This window comes from Lolium perenne, chromosome 7 (assembly GCF_019359855.2).
Source record: "Lolium perenne isolate Kyuss_39 chromosome 7, Kyuss_2.0, whole genome shotgun sequence".
In the NCBI taxonomy this organism is placed as follows: Eukaryota; Viridiplantae; Streptophyta; class Magnoliopsida; order Poales; family Poaceae; genus Lolium; species Lolium perenne.
The window spans coordinates 298,774,285-298,796,455 of record NC_067250.2 but is presented as its reverse complement, the minus strand read 5'-3'; the positions used below and the strand labels follow the sequence as shown (position 1 = coordinate 298,796,455).

General features: G+C 46.3%; 2 protein-coding genes across 7 annotated transcripts; both read right to left on the bottom strand.

The window, feature by feature from the left end:
- Nucleotides 1–801: 801 nt before the first annotated feature.
- LOC127315134 (polyubiquitin-like) lies at nt 802–7,073 on the bottom strand. The gene is made up of 4 exons (XM_051345655.2): nt 6,980–7,073; nt 6,596–6,848; nt 5,512–5,518; nt 802–1,041 (listed from the first exon to the last, which is right to left on the bottom strand). The coding sequence occupies exons 1-4, from the start codon at nt 7,071–7,073 to the stop codon at nt 802–804; spliced, it is 594 nt and encodes a 197-aa protein (XP_051201615.2).
- LOC127312069 (disease resistance protein RGA5) lies at nt 6,820–18,027 on the bottom strand. Of its 6 annotated transcripts, none has more exons than XM_051342542.2 (5): nt 16,651–18,026; nt 8,852–10,739; nt 8,485–8,608; nt 8,337–8,381; nt 6,820–7,464 (listed from the first exon to the last, which is right to left on the bottom strand). In XM_051342542.2, exons 1-3 carry the CDS (start codon nt 17,478–17,480, stop codon nt 8,591–8,593), a joined length of 2,736 nt encoding a protein of 911 aa, XP_051198502.1. In that variant the 5' UTR covers nt 17,481–18,026; the 3' UTR covers nt 6,820–7,464; nt 8,337–8,381; nt 8,485–8,590. The 6 variants fall into 6 exon arrangements, with proteins under 6 accessions (XP_051198502.1, XP_051198505.1, XP_051198506.1 ...); XM_051342541.2 differs by lacking the exon at nt 6,820–7,464 and adding an exon at nt 7,620–8,254; XM_051342545.2 differs by lacking the exon at nt 8,485–8,608 and having other exon boundaries at nt 16,651–18,027.
- Between the last annotated feature and the right edge of the window lie 4,144 nt (nt 18,028–22,171).

Below are 22,171 nucleotides of genomic sequence, written 5' to 3'. Positions count from 1 at the left end.
TCGTAAGCCATAATATATCGCTCCTATCGAAGCTTGTGAAGCTCTGATCGTACCTTGTAGCCGTGTTCTGGTTCGTGCTTGTCAAAGTGTACCTGAGCACTTATATAGGGGGAACCGATTCTTGGGAGGTGCACATGGTGCACTGCACACGCACGACTGCTATTTTTTACTTCTGAAATGTGGGAGCACGCACGACTACTCTCGCACAGAATCCTTCAGCCCCTGCAACTTGACAAACCAAAACTAACCATATATAAAACTCAATTTACTACCTATTCGGGTCCTAAAATTAGACAGATCCCACAAGTCAATGGTTTTTGTAATTAACAAATTTACAAGCCGGAGGAACCTGCCATCCATAGCATCGTGCGGCTCACCAGCCCACGATGGAGTTTGCCACGACGCCACGACGGCGCTGGCCCAGGCCAGGCAACCCAAGAAACTGGCCTGACGCGGGGTAGAGCACGAGAGTGTCAGCAGGAGAATGAAACAAATGAAGGCGTGGGTTGGCAGCCACGGCCGGGTGGTCAAACGAATGGATAACTAACCACGCAATTACAGAATATAAGATTCAGTTTCACTTTTTTTTTTTGAGCCTCAACTAGGGATACAAGCTGTAGTATCTGATCAGAAGCACAACAACACACACCATACTCACGCACACTAGGGATTCAGTTTCACTTAAAACGCAACAGAGACCACACTGCTATACGGAAGCAGCAGATGTTTCCACAAACTGTGTGGGACTGACAAACACACGACACGACACGCACATAACTAGACGACGACTTCAACGGACAGCTAGCAGGAAGATCGCTGGCCACCACGGAGGCGGAGCACCAGGTGGAGGGTGGACTCCTTCTGAATGTTGTAATCTGCAAGGGTGCGGCCGTCCTCCAGCTGCTTGCCGGCGAAGATCAGTCGCTGCTGCTGGTCCGGCGGGATGCCTTCCTTATCCTGGATCTTCGCCTTAACATTGTCAATGGTGTCAGAGGACTCGACCTCGAGGGTGATGGTCTTGCCGGAAGTGCCGGAGGACCCCTTTGGGCAGGGTAGGGCGGACGCCCTACCTTAATTTTTGTGCAAAACTTGTATATATGTATTCATCTGTCGATGTGTTTTGTCTGGAGATTTCTCAGTCTACGTGTGTCGCCTTTGGAGTAGAAAGAGAAGAGAAAAGAGGTGCGTTCGGCACTGGCTACTAGCCTTTTCCACTGGGCCAACTGGGTTGGGCCAGTGTTCAGCTTCATGCGGCTCAACCGACCGGGAAGCCACGACCGCATGAAAGAAACCCATGATTGCCCAGCCATGAAAATCAAAACAAGACGACGCCGGCGGCGCAGGAACCCTGACAGCTAGCGGAGCACATGAGCACTGCGCCGGCAGGCAAATCGGCGCCGGCAGCAAGGGGCGCAACGACGCTAACAGAGCGCGGTGGCGGCCGGGGAGAAATCTTCACCGGTGTCCAGGTCCCACAGCTCGCCTAGGCTGTCCGGACGGGGGCATGTGAAGATTGTCGTTGAGTTGGACTGGCCAAATGCTACAAAGGCGCTGCTGTGTTCATTGACGGCTGACAGATCTAAGCAGTGGGCAACATATGATGAAGCAAGACGGTACTGATGAATTTCGGTGACCACACTGTTGGCCATGTTTGACAAAAGAGCAACTACGTTGCCGATTCCCTAGCTAAAATGGATAGATCGGCCGGTAGCTGTATTTGGACTGATCACTTCCCAGGTGTTGTTTGGGATTTTGTAACACGTGAAATCAACTCGAGTGGTACCATGATAATATAAAGGCTCTCTCTACTCAAAAAAGAAAACATGCAAATGAAGCCGAAACAATGTACATAGATGATTCTGCCCAGATTTCTTGTTTCTGATTCTATATCAACTTTTTTTTTGATAAAGGATGCTTTATTACTTTTGGGAAATCAATTACATCCAGCCTCTGCATAACCAGGATGCACACAGCCGTTCAAAAAGTCTGTAACCAAAAAAAAATAAAAAGATATAAAAAACTAGGCGAAATACATATCGGAACGATGAATCATAAATCGCCTATGGTGTGGGTGGTGCTGCAATCCGTAGACTATGCTGCCACCCATGTAGGGAAAAAGTATCCCTCGCCGTAGCCTCCAACCGTGTACAGACCGCCGTAAATAGGTCTCGGTTCTCCATCCGCTGAAGAGGTAACCACAAACGGAGAATACCTGTACATCTGTAGATGGCCTGCAACAAAGAACAATTTTTATCGTTAAAAATCTTGTCATTTCTACTTAGCCAGAGTGCCCAGATAACTGCTAGCGCCCCCACCCTAAGAAGCAACTTAAACCTTGAATCGATACCGTGGAGCCAGTTGCCAAAGACATTGGCTACACTAGTCGGGGGATACATGGTAGATGCGACTTGGATGACTGACCAAATAGATCTCGCAAAATGGCACTGGAAAAAAAGGTGTTTAATAGTTTCGTCTTGTTGACAAAAAACACACCTAGCACTTCCATGCCAATTCCGCTTGACAAGATTATCTTTGGTAAGAATAACTCCGCGACGAAGATACCATCCGAATTTTTTTATTTTTAATGGTATTTTCATCTTCCAGATTTTCTTATTATTATCAACCGGGCATATCAGAATGAAGAATCGCATTGTATAAAGATTTGACTGAGAAAGTGCCATCTACATGAAGATTCCATCTAAATTCATCCGGTTCAGTTGATAATTGAATATCTCCCAACCGTTGAATTAAATCATTCCATGCCAAAAGCCTTTGTCCAAGTAAAACCCCTCTGAACGTCACATTCGGAGGTAAGGTAGCCATTACTGTGGCAATGGTATCACCTTTGCGACGAACAATACTATACAAGGCAGGATACTGCTCTCTCAAGGAAGCATTGTCTAACCAAACATCTTCCCAGAAGCGTATCTGTTCTCCATTCTTAATACAGAAAGTACCATGGCGAAAGAAAACATTCTTAGTCGCCATGAGACCAGCCCAGAAGTGGGAATCCCCAGGTTTTCAAACCACTTGGGATAGCGCCTTCGAGCCAATATACTTTCTACGAAGAATAGTTTGCCAAATCCCATCCTCAGTAAGAAGCTTAAAAAGCCATTTACCTAGCAGAGCTGAGTTCTTGACCTCTAGGTCATGAACTCCCAGTCCGCCTTGATCTTTGGGACTACAGACTACACTCCATTTAACCAGTCGATATTTCTTTTTCTCGCTGTCCCCTTTCCAAAAGAATCTGGATCGATAATAATCGAGTTTATGCAGAATTCATTTTGGCAGCATGAAGAATGATAACATATACAGTACCATATTTGTCAGTACTGAATTAATGAGAACCAATCTCCCTCCGAGGGACAGCAATTTACCCTTCCAACTACTAAGGCGTTTTTGTAATCTTTCTTCCACAATTTTCCATTCAGCAATTGTAAGTCTCTGATAATGAATCGGAATACCCAAATAGCGAATAGGAAATTGGCCTTGCCCACAACCAAACAACTCTGTATATAGAGTCATATCGTTTTGGGCATTACCGAAACAGAACAATTCACTTTTATGGAAATTGATTTTCAATCCCGACAACTGCTCAAAAGCCGCCAAAATTAATTTGAGGTTACGAGCTTTTTCGAGATCATGATCCATAAAAAGAATTGTATCGTCGACATATTGAAGGATAGATAAACCCCCATCAACCAAATGTGGGATCAAACCTTCAATCTGGCCATCAGACTTAGCCCGCTCTATGAGTATTGCCAACATATCCGCTACGATGTTAAACAACATCGGTGATAACGGATCCCCTTGGCGTAACCCTTTTCGTGTTTGGAAATAGTGGCCGGTGTCATCATTAACCCGGATAGCCACACTACCTCCATACACAAAATCGTATATTAGAGCGCGCCACTCTGGAGAAAAACCTTTCATCCTAAGTGTCTGCTGTAGAAAAGACCACTTGACCTTGTCATACGCCTTTTCGAAATCTAATTTTAAAATAACCCCATTTAATTTCTTAGAATGCATCTCATGTACCGTCTCGTGCAACACTGCCACTCCATCAAGGATATTCCTTCCTTGCATAAAAGCGGTCTGTGATGGTTGAACGACATGATCCGCAACCGTATTAAGTCTAATGGTGGCCACTTTCGTGAAAATCTTGAAACTGACGTTTAATAGGCAGATAGGTCTATATTGCTGAATCCTTTCTGCCTCATTAACCTTCGGTAACAAAATTACTTCACCAAAATTTAGACAAAATAATTCTAGTTGTCCTGTGTGAAGATCACTGAACAAATCTAGAAGGTCCGATTTAATAGTATCTCAAAAAGTTTGATAAAACTCCGCTGGAAAACCATCTGGACCCGGTGCTTTATTACATTCCATTTGGAAGATCGCCTTCTGAACCTCATCCTCAGAATAAGGTGCGGTTAGTAGGCCATTTTCTTCCATAGAAACTTGGGGTATGTCATCCGTTAAGTCCTCGTTAAGAGAAAAAGAGCTTTCCTCCGGAGGACCGAACAAGTCTTTATAATAATTAGTAATGTAAGATTTGAGTTGCTCGTGGCCTTCAATCACCCCTTCATCTTGGATAAGAGAGTGAATACGCTTTTTCCGATGTCTGCCATTGGCTAATCCATGAAAATATCGCGTATTCGAATCACCTTCCAAAATGAATTGGGCTTTGGATCTTTGATACCATTTGAGTTCCTCTTCGCGAAGAAGACTCGCCATTTGTGCATTGGATTGATTCTTAAGATCAATCTCTTGCGTGGACAGCGGTCTCACTTCCGCTATGGCCTCAAGATCATCAATCTCTTTAGACAAGCGAGCCTTCTCTTTTTTCAGAATACCAGCCATATGAGCAGCCCAACCAGAGAGATGTTTGCGCATAGCACGCATCTTATTATTCCATCTCAATATTGGAGAGCCACCTCGAACTGGTCTTTCCCAAACCGTCTTAACCATCTCATGAAAACCCTCACGATGTAACCAGCCAAGTTCAAATTTGAACGGCCGCTTACAAACAGATCGAGGATTCCCAGTGGTTAACAGGATAGGAGCATGGTCAGACAGTTTTTCAATACGTTCTAGTGCGCGGACGGACACCATAGGATATTTGTGTTCCCATTCGGTATCCATCAACACGCGATCTAGTTTCTCGTATGTGGGTTCAGGTAAACTGTTGGCCCAAGTAAACTGTCGACCGGACATGAAAACCTCTCTTAAGTCTAAGCTATCAATGACAGCATTAAACAAGAATGGCCAATGTCCATCGAAAATGCCTTTGCTTTTCTCATGAGGGATTCTATATCAACTATTATAACTTTTTCCATTGAATAACCAACATAGATGATTCTGCCCAGATTTCTTTGTGAAAATATTGTACTTCCTTTGTTGTAGACTTCGTTACTAGCTTTCAAATTACATTTCAAAGTGGGATGTTTTAACGGCATTTGCACATATCATTTTGAACAGATTATTTGCTCAATATAATAACGCCTTGACAATTTTTCTATTCTTGCTGCATGGATTACATAACAGATGATTGGATTCTAAATTCAGCGCAATCGTTAGTGATAATGCCTGCATATAAAAGTTAATTCCTATAGAAAGAAGAGCGCAAGACGATAGGGAGGAAATAGAAGAAATGAGAAGATGTGTCCCTTCGCATGGGTTGGTGACGATAGAGAAGAAGATATGCAACAAGAAAAAAATAATTATAATATTCACTGAAATGTGGATGTGGAGAAACGTATGAGAATTAGTGCAATTCTCACGCTCATTCATGAAACAAATCGAACAACCTAATCAAGGCTGAACATTTTGTTTGGTTGACCCACATTGTTTTCTATGCATAGGACATGGAATTATAACATTTTAAACAAGATATAATCTTACTTTATTTGGAATATTATTTTGATATATTGCATATATAAATTATTATGTTTATATGTGCGACAAAAAAAATTAAGAACCCGTGGCAAAGCAAGAGCATTTAACTACGATAATTCAAAACTAAGAACCATCAAGGCCATTGAGCGCATCTTGCTCGTTATTGTGCTGTTCATACTGTTGTTCATGACTGCCTTTCTTAAAAGAGGTATTCTTTTAATTTTACATGTGTTTGTAACACCCATGTTTTGTGAGATAATAATACATCCAAAAGAATAGGTTGTTGAGTTAATAGTTATGACAACCCAGAACAGAGGGTGTTGGACTTACCGCGAAGAGTACCAAGAAGACCTAGAACTTAGAACCACGCGGATGCACAACAATGCTGCCTTTTATTGCGTTCGGTGTTATCATGATGTAGTATATTATGATATTCTTAATTTATTTCAAATTTTCATAGTGAGTTGTGAATTATATATGTGCATTAAGAAATTTGAGAACCCGTGGCAACGCACGTGCATTTTTACTAGTCACAGAATAAGATTCAGTTTCACTTAAAATGCAACAGAGACCACGCTGCTATACGGATTACGGAAGCAGCAGATGTTTCCACAAACTGTGTGGGACTGACAAACACACGACACGACATGCACATAACTAGACGACGACTTCAACGGACAGCTAGCAGGAAGATCACTGGCCACCACGGAGGCGAAGCACCAGGTGGAGGGTGGACTCCTTCTGAATGTTGTAATCTGCAAGGGTGCGGCCGTCCTCCAGCTGCTTGCCGGCGAAGATCAGTCGCTGCTGCTGGTCCGGCGGGATGCCTTCCTTATCCTGGATCTTCGCCTTAACATTGTCAATGGTGTCAGAGGACTCGACCTCGAGGGTGATGGTCTTGCCGGCAGTGGCGGAGGACCCCTTTGGGCAGGGTAGGGCGGACGCCCTACCTTAATTTTTTGCAAAACTTGTATATATGTATTCATCTGTCGATGTGTTTTGTCTGGAGATTTCTCAGTCTACGTGTGTCGCCTTTGGAGTAGAAAGAGAAGAGAAAAGAGGTGCGTTCGGCACTGGCTACTAGCCTTTTCCACTGGGCCAACTGGGTTGGGCCAGTGTTCAGCTTCGTGCGGCTCAACCGACCGGGAGGCCACGACCGCATGAAAGAAACCCATGATTGCCCAGCCATGAAAATCAAAACAAGACGACGCCGGCGGCGCAGGAACCCTGACGGCTAGCGGAGCACAGGAGCACTGCGCCGGCAGGCAAATCGGCGCTGGCAGCAAGGGGCGCAACGACCCTGACAGAGCGCGGTGGCGGCCGGGGAGAAATCTTCACCGGTGTCCAGGTCCCACAGCTCGCCTAGGCTTTCCCTTCTAGGGTTATACCTTATTCTCGTTTTCTATTCATAGGATGAATATTAAACATTTTGCATCATTTTTTTCTTATGCACTAGATTTCCTTTTTATTTTGCAAAATTCTTAGTACTCTAGATTTTGCCCGACCTTAATTTTTTTCCGTCCTCCGCCACTGCTTGCCGGTGAGAGTCTTCACAAAGATCTGCATCTGCATAGATGGAAACCAAGCTGAGTGAGACATCTCGAGTTATACCATGAAAAGCCGTTTATGAGAAGTAGATGAACAAAACCATTGAACCAGTAAGGTAACGATCTAAATCCAATCTTAATCTCTGATGTAAGCAATAAATCTGCAGTTACCAAATATCAATAGGGAACCACGGAGCAATATGAACCATGTACATCATCAATCAGAACATGCGACTAGGACGTGATAATCTATCTCGTTGGGTTTCCTCCGGTTTGTATTACAGGGTAATACAGACCGTGCTAGTTGTGGACGGACCGAGTATACTTTACAGATTGCAATATGATTAGGATAGATGGTTCAACTTAAGTAGATCGAACCTAGCCAGCAAGTCATAATCCATCAATGCACGCAGCAGCACTGGAATTGGATATTTAGATCGTAGTACATGTATCCTCTGACGTAAATGGTTCAGCACTGAACAATCAAACCAAACCTAGCCAACAACTGTAGATATCACGGCACCAAACAAGTGCTCCACTGAAATCTACGCCGATAATAGATGGCGAACATATAACTCGATCACGGCGATGGAAAACAAAACTTTAATTTTTTTTGCGAAAAACAGTACAATTAAAGACGCTCACACATACGCGCACACACTCACCCCTATGAACGCACGCACGCACACCCTACCCCTATGAGCACCTCCAAGAGACTGCATCGAAGAACTGATCCGGAGGGTCTTGAGATTGACGAAGTCACCACTGTATCGGTTTTGAGACAAATAGCAGAACATGCATACAACAATCTACGTACACGGGTCAACGGAACTCAAGATTATGCGAATCGAGAATCGATTAAATTGCGGCGAAGATGGCGAGGACGCATACCTTGATGGAAGATTGCAAGGACTTTCTTCATCGGGATTAGGGGAGCTGGTGGATTGGCGAGAGTGGAGTCAATCGGTTGCGGTACTTATAAAACAGGGTCCAGGTCAAAAAAAAATTGGGGGGGGGGGGGGGGGGGGGGGGCGGTTACCCCAACCGTGCATCGAACCGACCGCGTCTCGGCCTCTCCGGATGTAAATCCTTAAGGCGGGCACAGTCCGTCCCCACTGAGCAGTCTCTAGAAGCATCTTTTCGGTTCACCGTGACAACTTGAACTGCAGAAGTATGTACATGAAGTAAGGGTCAAATACTAGATATGAACACAAGGCACAGATAGTTGAAATGAAGGGAATAAAATTCGCAAAAAAACTGAAGGGAATAAACTTGTCAGTAGGCAATTATCACTGTGTACCATAATATAAAACGTTCTAGCAAACTAAAATTGCTTACTAAAAAGACCTATATTATGAAACGGAGGTAGTAATAGATATATGTTGCTGGAAGGGATGAAACTGTACCATGCCAAATTCAACTGTCGGCTTGCTGGGATTCTTCTCGAGCGCTTTGCGAATAACATCCTCTGCCTCTTCAGGGTCCGGTTTGGACCACCTCCCAGCATACCACCTACCAACATAGACATGTTTAAGCGAAGAGGCGTTCTCCAGGCCAAAATCCAAATCACCAAACCGATCAAACGTCTGGCGCACTGATAACATTATCTCAAGGGTTTTTAGCTTTTGCACTGCTCCTTGAGCGAACTTCATCTCCATGATGCGACTGCCGATCTTGAGCCTTGCTAAACACCTGAACGGGTAGCTGCTGTCAATCACCAACCTTTCATGCCTGCCCTGTGTGCTTTCTGACACCCATATATCTAGATCACGAAGAGATGGCATGCTGCCAAGTACTCGAAGGTGCTCCTCTCTGAATGTTCTTATATGCTGGATTAAAAGGCTAGAGAGGCTGCAGAGTGAGGAAATCCATCTTGGCATAGTACAAATCGTCATAGAGGTCAGATAAATGGACTGAATCTGTTGAGGATCAGAAGAAAAATCTATGTTTCCATCCAGACCACTTATCTCGATGCTTTTCAGATTGACCAAGTTGCAGAGACAACTCCCGAAAGATTTCTGATAGTTGTCGTTCCATTCATGGAACCTGATACGAAGATTCCTCAATTCCGTCAGCATGCTCAGGTCATGCAGAATGGATGGGGACGTGATCCAGATACCTAGCAATTCTTGCAGAGATTTTAAATTCCCCAGTCCTTCTGGCGGGCTTGTCCAGGTGCCAGTATGAAGGAACACTAGTTGTGTTAGCCGAGCAACTGACGCTGGCAACACTTGTATAGGCGTCTGACTTATTTCCAGAACCTGTAAGAACTGCAGATTCCCAATCTCGTCTGGGATCTGAGTGATGGATGTGTTGCGTAGACATAAATACCTCAAGTGATACATATTGCAGATAACCTTAATATGATCATTCCCCACACTCAAATTATGGCTTAAATGCAATGCACGCAAGACTGAAAAGCTTGCGAGGACTGGCAAAAAACTGATATATCGGCAAGACGAACTGAATGACCTCAAATGGGACAAGTTCATGGTTCCCAGCTGCTTCAAATTGTCTTCATTTAGGCTGTGGACTGATAGTCGGCGAATCTTACGTGGTACAGAGACAAATTGCTGACCACCTACGAAGGCTAGAAAATGCTCTTCCCTTGCCAATGAAGTGGTGAGATTAAGCACCATATCATGTACCCGACAAGCGCTTGCTTTATCGTGAGTGATATCTGCTGGTTGGATCAAGTTTCTGTTAATGAGCTGATTCAAGTAATCTTCTCCTACTTCATACAAGCTCTTTCCATGTTCTTCCCGAACAAAACCTTCACCAATCCATTGCCATATCAAATCTCTAACTACAATGCTATAATCCTCTGGATACAAACTTACAGTCAATAAACATGTCTTCAGATGCGGAGGTAAGTCATAGTAGCTGACTGATAATATCCTTCTCATGTCATTGAGATCAGGACTATCTTGTAGCCCAGAATCTATAGCTTGGTACACCTTGGACCAATCATTTTCATTTTTACTGGCTAAAATACTTGCTGTCGTAATAATAGCTAATGGTACTCCACCGCATCTGTTTATAATGTTATTAGACACTTCAGCTAATTGATTAGAAGGACATTTGCCTTCAGCACCAAATATTCTGTGGTAAAATAACCTTCTCGAGTGTATGAGAGAAAGAGGCTTTAGGTCGTAAACATCACCAGCTTGCTGGGCAACATCGATAATGCGAGTTGTTGTGATGATTCTACTCCCGCATTCGTTCTCAATCAAAGCATGTTTGATTTGTTTCCATACAGAATAGTTCCATATGTCATCGACCACAATAAAGTACCTATAAAATGATATAAGAGGACCATATATTAGTGAAGCTCTATGCGAATTTCTGTTTCTTTGAACGCATCTAAGTCAACAGGTGGCAACAGAAGGAAACAAAACGATGGAATTAATCATCATATATTATCCGTCTTTACTTAACATGTAATTTCTTAGACAGAAGACTCCCAATTTGAAAGAAAAAGAAGTTTGAATCATCACAATTAACCACATTCGATAATTCCGAAGTAATTAACACCCTATTGTTTATTATGGTTTAATCAGGTGGCACTTTACTTGGGCTCATATCTTTTTTAGAAAGTCATATTAGTGAAGGATCAATACTTTAAGAGGGATGAGATTACTCAACTCTATGCATGCTACGTAGTGATACTGATGACATACTTATGAGCTGAATGTCTACGATGAAAATGAACTGTTTTGAGTAATAGATACACCGGTCACTAACTAACAATGTAACTCAGTACAAGCTAGCTCTCTGAAAATTTTCGAAGTCTAGCAGAGTCATGTTTTTTTTTAACTGAAGGCTCGACGAGCCCGACTTTGAATTAACAAAGTCATCGCGGCTAGGAGTACAACAAGAACAACCACACCAGAAAAAGAAAGCGAAAGCTAGGGTTGCTAGCTAGCGATACAAGCACAAGTACTAAGCTAAAGCCTAAACAAAGAAAAACAAAGGAGCCCAAAGCCTCAGCTAAACACGGGCAGCTCAGCTGGAGACTTCTCGCACCGAGCCGCCGCTCCGAGAAACTGCACCAAACCGAAGAAGAACCCTAGGCCGCCTAGCAGAAAACCACCGTCGCCGAGGGAGCTAGCTAACTGCGCAAGAGAGCAGGTGAGGCTCCAGAGTTCAAAGGGGGAAACCTTCACGACAACGCCTCCAGGAAGGGACACGGCGCTCGCAAGCGTCGTCGTTGTCGGCACAGGGAGCTGTGCAATGCTTTCGCATGGGCTTCAACACCCACCCCACGGAAAGCCTATGTCTTTGAACTGCCATCAGGACAGCCCCCGGATGTTGAGAACCACTAGTGTCCCCCTACGCCAACCACAACTCCAACAGCCACCCTAGGCCCAAGAGTGGTCGCGCAAACCGGGAGCACACCGTCTATGTGAAGCCGGTCGCATCAAGACGCAGTGCATCGATGAGTAGGGGATCCGCGGAGGAACTCGGAGAACCCGCGAGTCAACGGGGCAGCAGACAGTGCCCAAGGGAGGCAACCAGCAGCAGGATGTGTGTCATGGCCACGCCTCCAAGGAGGTAAGTGGCGTCCGAAGATGTCATCGTCGCCGGCAGTGGCCTAAGCCTTGCGGTGCGTTCGCGGGCACACCATCAAACCCGTTGGTGTCCCTGCAGGCCGCTGTTGGAATTAAGCACGTCGATGCCAATACGGCATCCTGCGCATTGTCGTATACGAGTGGTATACGTCTGTGTATACGAGTAGGTCTTGTGTTATCCAGTTTGTGTAGGATTAGGAGTCCTAATTCTACTAGATTAGCTACACAAAGACTACTATATATACACCTGTAACCCCTGTAATCTGTACCGAGAAAAGAGAAAGAAAGAGGTGTTACCAGAGGCTCGACACGGGCCTCTAGCAATCAAAATCGTGTTGTTTCTGTGTGTGTTTCGGCGAGACAGAAATTGTCAGAGGAACTCGATCAGTACGTGGTTAGCTGCTAGGAAAGCAATCTAGCTAAGCTAGCTACCCGTGTGTGTCCAGCAATCGATTGAGCGTACGTGATAGCTATCATCTGTCAAGGATTGATCATAACTACAACGTCCGCACGTCTCACCGGAATAGCATCTCGCTGGTATTGTCGTTCGTCCTCGCTCACGCCGGAAAGTACGCGGCGTGTCGGGCCAGTTCTAACAATTGGTATCAGAGCCCGAGTTTATCGTCCGTGATCTGCTGAAAGTACAAGGAGGTCATGGCGATGGTCAAGGTTGGCGAGACATCGGCACCGGTGGTGGAGACGGTGGGGCCGGCTTTGTATCCGCGCCTCGATCGCAAGGACTACGGGCTTTGGGCCCTCAACATGGAGGTGGCTATGGAAGCTGTGGAGATCTGGGAGGACGTTGATCCCGGCGGCAATGACTACGTCAAGGGAGGCGTGAAGTACACGAAGGATCGCAAAGCACTAACGGCGATCTATTCCGTCGTGTCGAAAGACGTGATGCAGCACCTCGTCGGAAAGAAGTCGGCGAAGGATGCATGGGAGACGATCAAGACCTTGCACCAAGGTCATGCCCGTGTGAGGGAAGCGCATCTTCAAACTTTGACGAAAAGTTATGAAGATCTGAAGATGGAGGAAAGCGAGACGGTTGATCAGTTTGCCGCCCGTTTCGTCACCCTCATCAACGCAATCAGGGGATATGGCGAGAGGTTGGATGAGGTCAAGAACGTCAGAAGGTTCTTGCGTGCCGCACCGGCGCGCTATATGCAGATTGTTACATCGATCGAACAGTGTATCGACCTGAATACACTGACGGTTGATGATCTCGTCGGAAGATTCAAGGCACACGATGAGAGAATCCGGCTTAGCTTCGATGATCCGGAGCAGAGTGAGCACTTGATGCTCACGAAGCAGCAGTGGATGACTCTTTCGAAACAAAAGCAAGGAGGGTCCACGAGCCGCAACAACGGGAAGGAGAAGCAGCGCACGGCGAAAAAGTACATCGCCGAGCAGGAGGAAGATGACGAAGCTCCGCCGCGGAGGAAGTTTGACATAAAGAAAGTAAGGTGTCATAACTGCGGGAAGCTCGGTCACTTCAAGTCTGATTGCCGAGAACCACTGAAGGAGAGGGCCTTCATGGCCCAGCAAGGAGATGATGGACCAATGATGCTGATGCTCGAGGAGTGCAAGCAGATGGATAAGGAGGAGTTAGCTCCTCCGGTGCCGGCTATGGAGATTGTGACGCTCGTGGAAGAGAAGGTTTACCTTCATGACAAGCGGGGAACGAAGACGGGTGGCAACGTCTGGTGCCTCGACACGGGCGCGAGCAATCATATGACCGGCGACAAGTCCCTATTCTCAGAATTAGATCTCTCGGTGGGAGGCACCGTTCGATTCGGTGACGGGTCAACGGTCGATATCGCAGGGTGAGGCAATGTCCTGTTTGAGATGCAGTATGGCGGTCCTAAGGTACTCACTAATGTGTACTATATTCCCAAGTTAAAGAGAAATATAATCAGTCTTGGTACGCTTGCGGAGCGTGGATGCAAGATTGTGATCGAGGATGACTATCTATGGGGATATGATCGCCAAAGGAAGCTTATGATGAAGGTGGAGAGGTCGAAGAACAGACTCTACTACCTGGACTTGGATCGGGTGGATCCAATATGCGATGGATTTCTCGTCGGGAAGCAACGGAGTGCCCCGTTCCCACGTGGATCCACGTTTGTCACGCATGAAGACGGGATAGACATCCCAGCAAAAAATACAGAGAAAAGGCATGCACGTTACATGCCTCGATTATGTCAAGAGGTACTGAATTTTGCTGTAGCTAGCATCAATGAAGGCTGTACATGTACGGGACAACGAAAAGGCAGCGCTACGCTTGGAAGCAATCAAGCGAGCAGCAGTGGGCCAACATGTCCAGAAGTAGGCGGACGAGCAGAAGAAAGTGGCTCGTCAGGAAAAAGTGCTCCACGTGAGGAGATTGGGCAAAAGGAAGGTCCAGGAAGGCTCTGCGGCCTAGAAACCACGCTACAAGGAAGCAACCCTTGTGCTGTTACCAGATGGCTAAAAGAGAAAATCAAGCCATCAGGAAGTGTTTCACGTGAAGAAACAAATACAAGAGATGATGTTGGTGGTTTATTAACACCACCAAACATCACACGTGAAGAGGGCATGGAATTGCCAGAAAGTGAAAAAGGGGGGCGCAGCCCAGGTTCTGCGCCAGGAAGATATCGACGAGAAGGCCATGCAGTGGAAAAAATGGCAACTCCAGCAGCTAGCATGGCTTCATCAGACGTCGCACAAGCGACAGAAGAATTAACTCGAGGGAAAGCTCAAGCTCGGTGTTTACGAACTAAGGAAGAGGTAAAGACCGAAGACGCGGACAAGGATAGTAAGCGTCAAGCCATGAAGAAGCCGGCGAAGGTAAAGTTGGTGACATCGAAGATACAAAGAGCGACGAAAGCAAAGTCGATGATGATGGCCGAAACGGTGAAAGCAATACCGAGGGTAACACCTACGCAAAGTAAGTGGCGTATTTGGGACCCGGGTCGTGGTGAAGCGTATGTCGTGCTTAGGGGGGTGATTGTTGGAATTAAGCACGTCGATGCCAATACGGCATCCTGCGCATTGTCGTATACGAGTGGTATACGTCTGTGTATACGAGTAGGTCTTGTGTTATCCAGTTTGTGTAGGATTAGGAGTCCTAATTCTACTAGATTAGCTACACAAAGACTACTATATATACACCTGTAACCCCTGTAATCTGTACCGAGAAAAGAGAAAGAAAGAGGTGTTACGAGAGGCTCGACACGGGCCTCTAGCAATCAAAATCGTGTTATTTCTGTGTGTGTTTCGGCGAGACAGAAATTGTCAGAGGAACTCGATCAGTACGTGGTTAGCTGCTAGGAAAGCAATCTAGCTAAGCTAGCTACCCGTGTGTGTCCAGCAATCGATTGAGCGTACGTGATAGCTATCATCTGTCAAGGATTGATCATAACTACAACGTCCGCACGTCTCACCGGAATAGCATCTCGCTGGTATTGTCGTTCGTCCTCGCTCACGCCGGAAAGTACGCGGCGTGTCGGGCCAGTTCTAACAGCCGCACCCCGCAAGACCAAACCAGCAGAACCGAGACGCACCGCCCCCACGGTTATCGATGTAGCTGGAGGGGATCAAAACACCGACGACGGAGAGCCGTCACCATGCCATAGCCGCACCATCTGACCAGCCACAGATCCCAAGCTCTCCCGAGGCGGAGCAAACCCGAGAGAGAAACGGGATGTCCTGGCCCTACCGAGAACACCCAGGTGCGGCCCAACCCTAGGCCCACCGACCCAGATCTAGGCTCGCCGCCGCCATCCCATGGACAGGGCCGAGATCGTCACACCACGCCCGCCACCAGCAAGGGCAGCAGGAGCGCCGACGGGGAGCTCGGCCACCTGCCGGATACGAAGAAGACCGCCCTACCTTGCCAGCAGCGGATGAGTAGGGGCGTCTTCTACCGCCCCGAGGCGCGCATGCGCAGCCGAGGGCCCCTGCCCTTGACCACCGGCCAGGGCGCCGCCCACCGAGACGACGCCGCAGCCCACCGGACCGGCGACGCGCAGAGGTCGCGCCGCCGCCCAGATCTAGGCCCGCCACCGCCACCCATGGCCACGGACACGCCAGCGTCGGGACGCGCTAGCAAGGAGCCAGCCGCGCCGCCACCTGCTAGAGCCGCGCGGTCCTCGCGCCAATCGGGCGCCGTTGCCTCCTGCGCAGACGCCGCCGCCACTGCCAACCGCGCCGCCACCGCCGGGCGCGAGGGAGTGGAGGCCCCGCCGCCACCTGCGCCCCCGGGGCTTTGCCCGGCGACGCCTCCGGCGGCGGCGAGGGAGGGAAGGAGGAGGGGGGAGGGGGAGGCTAGGGTTCCGCCCTGCCCGCTCGAGCGGGCAGGATGAAACAGTGACCTGGTTCCTAGCAAAACCATGTCATTAAAAAAATGATGAAATCAAAAAATTTGTTTCAGAAAGCAATTTTGAAAATCGCAAATTAGAACTTTTCATGTCTTTTTTCTATGGAAATTAAATCCAACACCTTCTGCACTACACAAAAGTGATTCACAGCTTCCAACATGGGTGATATCCGAAGTCAAATCTGGATTCAGATTGAGCAATCTTTATTGATAACATGCTAAACTAATACTAGTAATCAAGTTTGTCAGCTTCAATTGTGCAGTACACACATACCTCTTGTTTAGAAGAAAATCTCTTAGCTCGTTGATGAGTTGTGCTTCACCCCACGTCGATTCATTGATGTTAAAGTAGTTGTGCTTGTCAAGTTGATGGAGCATGTGTTTGAAAATATTCCCCATGTTAGGATTAAGAGACACAGAAACAAATGCCCCACAATCGAATCGCGATTTAAGCTTCTGATAAACCACATTAGCAAGGGTTGTTTTGCCTAGGCCTCCAAAACCGACAATGGAGACTATCTTGAGCTGTTGCTTGGACGCCCCCTCACCCTCTCTCAGCCGATTAACTAGGTCATCCGTCTTCTCTTCCATGCCAATGAGCTCCTTTGCCTCCTTGTATAGAGCTGATAGGCGAAGGCTGTCAGTGGTTACCCCAGAAGGCTTGGGAACAATACTGTCAACCTTATACCTATCGCGCCGCTCACTGACCTCCTTGATACGTCCCCTGATGTCTTTGATGTCGGTGCCGATCTTGTGTCGGATTTTAGCCTTAGTCATCAGGTCGATGCTCTTGTTGATGAAACCCATGAAGCTGTGTGGGTTCTTTTGTGAGCGGCTTTTAAGGCGCACGAGGAATCTGTCCACGTTGTCCTCGATTTCATAGGACAGCTCCCTGACTTCCTTTGCCCAGAGCTTGACTTGCAGGTCGGGTGGCTGATCGAGCGGTGCCTCGGAAACCTTGAGGAGGGCTGTCTCCATGCTCTCCAGCTCCGCTTTGAGGAACCTGATCTCACCCCTGGTGTTCTTCTGCAGGTCGTACGTGTCCGTAAGAAGGCCAGCGAGCGTTGGCAGTAGGGTGCCCATTGCACCAGTGACCACCTCCATCCTCAACTTCGAATTGCTCGGTCAGAATGGACCTGAGAAATCAGATAGCCAAAATTAAACCAGAGTACGTGAAGATAGGATCTTGTAGAACAGACAGGACGTTAATGGTAACCACTGCACCGAGACCCTATGGCAATTACTGCCAACGCTAATGGTAACCAGAGTACGTGAAGATAGGATACTTGTAGAACAGCCAAAATTACTGCCAACGCTCGCTGGAGCCTGGAGGAACAAAAATTGGGCCGGACTTCGAGTCAGGGGAGAGGATGAGAGGGGAAGGCAACAGTGGAGCCAGTCCGTCTCTCGCAAGCAAGAATAACGTCGCGAACTGGAAGTAACAGCACGGGAACCTAGTCGAGGAGCGAAGCAACCGGGAAACCTCAGACTACACGCCGGAAGAAGATGGCTGAGAAGAGTTAACTGCGACGGCGACGCGTGCCATCGACAGCACGGGCTCGAGCAGACACAAAATCAAACCACCAAGAATCTAGAAATCTCTGGCCAGTCACTCGTCGAAGATAAGGCACCAGAGGAAGAAGCTACATACCAACGACGATGCGCGGACTGGACCCCAGCGCAAGCCACCAAGTCAAGCGCGCCAATAACCACGCTGACATTGCGCAAGATATTTTTTTCAGGAAGGTGTCAGGGCCTGGGGTTGGCCACCTCCAACGGTGAAATGCATTTCAGGCACCATAAAATTGCCCGCCCACGGACAGGCCAACGACCCACGTCGACATTTTGTTCGTGGCCTCGCAATTTTAGACAATTTGATATACCCATTTAAAATGTTCATTAATTCTAGGTAAAAAACCAAAATATAGTAAATCATCCAAATTAATACAACAATATATGGTTCAAAACCTGGCCTTTGCCGTATAGATAGGCCACGCCATGGCATGGTTTGAAAAGGGAACTCTTCCTGCCTGGTGACTGGTAGATCGCCCTACTACTCAAATTCAAGCACAGGCTCTTGCGCGGCGACTACACTCCATGGACGCACTGGATGCGGCTATGGTATAGCAATAGTAGGATCACGGACCTGCCGTTGCCATCCGACACCCCCATCTGGTGCTTCTTCAAGAAGATCTTCGCTACCTACCGAGCGCTTACTAACATCAAGTTTGGTGACGGTGCCTCCACCTCCTTCTGGTACGACAATTGGCACGCGAGTCCTCTATTTACGCGTGCTCCTGCTCTCCTGACGCACTGTAATGAACCGACTCTATCTGTTGCCAATGCCATGTGTGAGGCGAGGCTCCCCCTGATGGGGTTCGTTGCATAGAAAACAAAAAATTTCCTACCGCAAGACGAATAAAACCAACAGATCTAATCTATGGAACACCCAAGATCTAATCTACAAGATCGAAGTAACGAGATGGAGATGAGACTAACCCTCGAAGATTCCAAAGCCTACGAGATTAATCTCATTGTTGGTGTAGACGATCGTCCCCGGTGCTGCAATCCGGCAGCACTTCCATACTCGGTCGCGCGTACGGTGTCGATGAAGCTCCTTCCTCTCCCGTTCCAGCGGGCAGCGGAGGTGTGGTAGATCTCCTCCAAATTCCAGCAGCACGACGGCGTGGTGGTGGAGGTGGAGGAAGAAAACTGCAGGGCTTCGCCTAAGCCGGAGCAGCGTATGGTGGAGGGAGAGGCGGCCAGAGGAGGGGCTAATGATGGGGGTAGGGTGGCCGGCCACCCCCTCCCCTCTTTATATAGGGGGCCAGGTCGGTGGGGTGGCCCCCCATCCCATCTAGGGTTAGGGGGGCGGCGGCCAAAGGGGGGAGAGGGATTTCCCCTCCCCCAAGTTGATCCCCCCTAGGGAAACCCTAGGGGTTGGCCGGCCTGGGCCTTGGGGGGCATGTGCCCCTGGCCCATTAGGCCAGGGAGCATCCCCTCGGCCCATGCTAGCCCTCCTAGGTCGTGGGCCCCATGGTGGACCCCTCCGGAACCTTCTAGAACCTTCCAGTCAACCACCGGAAAAATCCCGAACTTTTCCGAAAACCCAGAAATCAACTTCCCTTATATGAATCTTATTCTCCGGACTATTCCGGACCTCCTCGTGACATCCTAGATCACATCAGAGACTCCGAACAAACTTCGTCTCCATACCATATTCAAATCTACTTATGCGACATCGAACCTTAAGCGCGTCACCCTACGGTTCGTGAACTATGCAGACATGGTCGAGACTCCTCTCCGAGCAATAACCAATAGCGGGATCTGGAGATCCATAATGGCTCCCACATATTCAACGATGACTTAGTGATCGATTGAACCATTTACATACGATGCCAATTCCCTTTGTCACACGATATTCTACTTGTCCGAGGTTTGATCATTGGTATCTCCATACCTTGTTCAACCTCGTTACCGACAAGTACTCTTTACTCGTACCGTGGTATGTCATCACTCATGATCCAATCATGTGCTTGCAAGCTAATCAGATGACATTCCACCGAGAGGGCCCAGAGTATATCTATCCGTCATCAGGATTGACAAATCCCACTATTGATCCATATGCCTCAACTCACACTTTCCAAATACTTAATCCCATCTTTATAACCACCCATTTACGCAATGGCGTTTGATGTAATCAAAGTACCCTTCCGGTGTAAGTGATTTACATGATCTCATGGTCGAAGGACTAAGGCAACTATGTATCGAAAGCTTATAGCAAATTGAACTTAATGACTTGATCTTATGCTACGCTCATTTGGGTGTGTGTCCATTATATCATTCAACTAATGACATAACCTTGTTATTAATAACATCCAATATTCATGATCACGAAACTATGATCATCCATTAATCAACAAGCTAGTTATACAAGAGGCTTACTAGGGACTCCTTGTTGTTTACATAACACACATGTATCAATATTTCGGTTAATACAATTATAGCATGGTATGCCAACATTTATCATAAACACAAAGATATTATAATAACCACTTTATTATTGCCTCTTGGGCATATCTCCAACACCCCCCCCCCCCCCCGCTCTGACCTCGTCTCACGGAAACGGCTCGCGACGAGCTTGTCGCCCTCGAGCACTCCCTTCGGCTCGCCTTGCTCACCTCTGAGTGCGACGCCCATTTTCTCCCTACAGGTGATGTCTGCAAGAGGACATATTCGTCAGAGAATATTTTTGTGGAAGTATTATTTTCAGTTTTTATGTCAATCCCAACAAACAGCTTAGGACAGTGTTTATCAAAATCGTTTCTGTTGCATCCAAGGTGTCACTAGTTTTGAATGAATTGACTACAAGAATTGAGGTGGAAATGGTGAGCAGGAATAGATTAATTATAAGTATCGAAATGTGTAAAAGTATAAATCATAAAAGTAAAAAAGTACGAATGAATCTTGGAGATTACTGCCGATGGAAAATTAGGTGTGGAGAGATAAGGTTAACGGTGATAGTGAATGTGCCAGCTGAAATAAATAATATTAGTGAAAATAATACCAGAAATGCACTTCTGAACCCATGTGCATATGCTATTGCTACGACAATTTTTTTGAAATGTCAAAAAAATTCTAAACAAAAATTTTGCGCATACATATTGACAGTCTACGTGCACATGCCAAATTTTGTGGATAGTCAACTTTTTCATGCCCTGTGTAAAAAAACATAAATAAATGTCGTATGAAGAGTCTTTTTAGTACCAAATTTTGTCTTTTTTCATCTTTTGTGAAACAACTTTGCAAGCATATAGAACATCAAGATTTACAGGGTACTTTTTTGTCAAGATCTTTTAACATTTTAAATATGTTTAAAATGGATTTAAAAAATCAGGAGCATATGCTCCTAAGTGAAAAAATACCTTGTCCTCATAATACTTATTATTAATATGCAAGTAGGCGAGCAACCCATATGGTAGTTAAGACTCCTCTTAGTATATTCCCTTGACCCAATTATTCTTTTGCCTGTTACCACAAGCCATGGTCATCACAACAATTGAGGTCATGAGACCAGATCAAGGTTTTAAATTTAATGGTTTCTCGTACTCCTCGAGTTATACCAACACCTCTTTTATATCGGTTATGCCACTCTGGGCTCGTCGATTCACAAGCACACAAGTTCATGTTGATGAGATCTCTAGATCATTATGTCTGAGACCTAAAATTAGATAACAAGCATTATGAAAACACAGAAAATATTTCTAGCATAGAATAATCACAACGATAATCACGAATGGACTGAAATTAATATATTGCATCTCACCAATCTCCTATATCTCCCATACATATGGGGATTTACTCGCACATGACAAGAGAAGAGCATAAAGATATGATTATAATGTAAAAAGGGTTTATCTTGATATTACCGTAGCAAGCCACAATGAGAAGGAGTATCAAATCGAATACAAACTGTAACGGCCCCGGGTAGCACCCCTAGTAGATTTGTTTGTTCTTTTTCTTGTATGCATCATCGTGACATCATGCATCATATTATCCATGTTTTACAAAATAAAACTATTTTTATAAAACCTATTTCAATATTTTCCATCTCATATGGGATATATAATAACCTCATCTTCTCTTTTTTTAACAAAATCTAACAAACAAATCTATTTTAAATTTTGGGTATAAAATATTTTGACAATGCCTATAAAGTTGTTTTCTCTCTCTCCATCTTGGTATTCAAATTAAAATATTGTTTGAGCAGGTTTCAATCAAATTTCAAAACAGTT

Coding starts and splice junctions, on each gene's coding strand:
- LOC127315134 (XM_051345655.2), bottom strand. CDS start 7,073: ATGGGTTTCTTTCATGCGGTCGTGGCCTCCCGGTCGGTTGAGCCGCAC. Junction 6,849..6,979: donor TGGCCCAGTGGAAAAGGCTA/GTAGCCAGTGCC, acceptor CAAAAAATTAAG/GTAGGGCGTCCGCCCTACCC.
- LOC127312069 (XM_051342542.2), bottom strand. CDS start 17,480: ATGGAGGTGGTCACTGGTGCAATGGGCACCCTACTGCCAACGCTCGCT. Junction 10,740..16,650: donor GATTTTCTTCTAAACAAGAG/GTATGTGTGTAC, acceptor ATCATTTTATAG/GTACTTTATTGTGGTCGATG.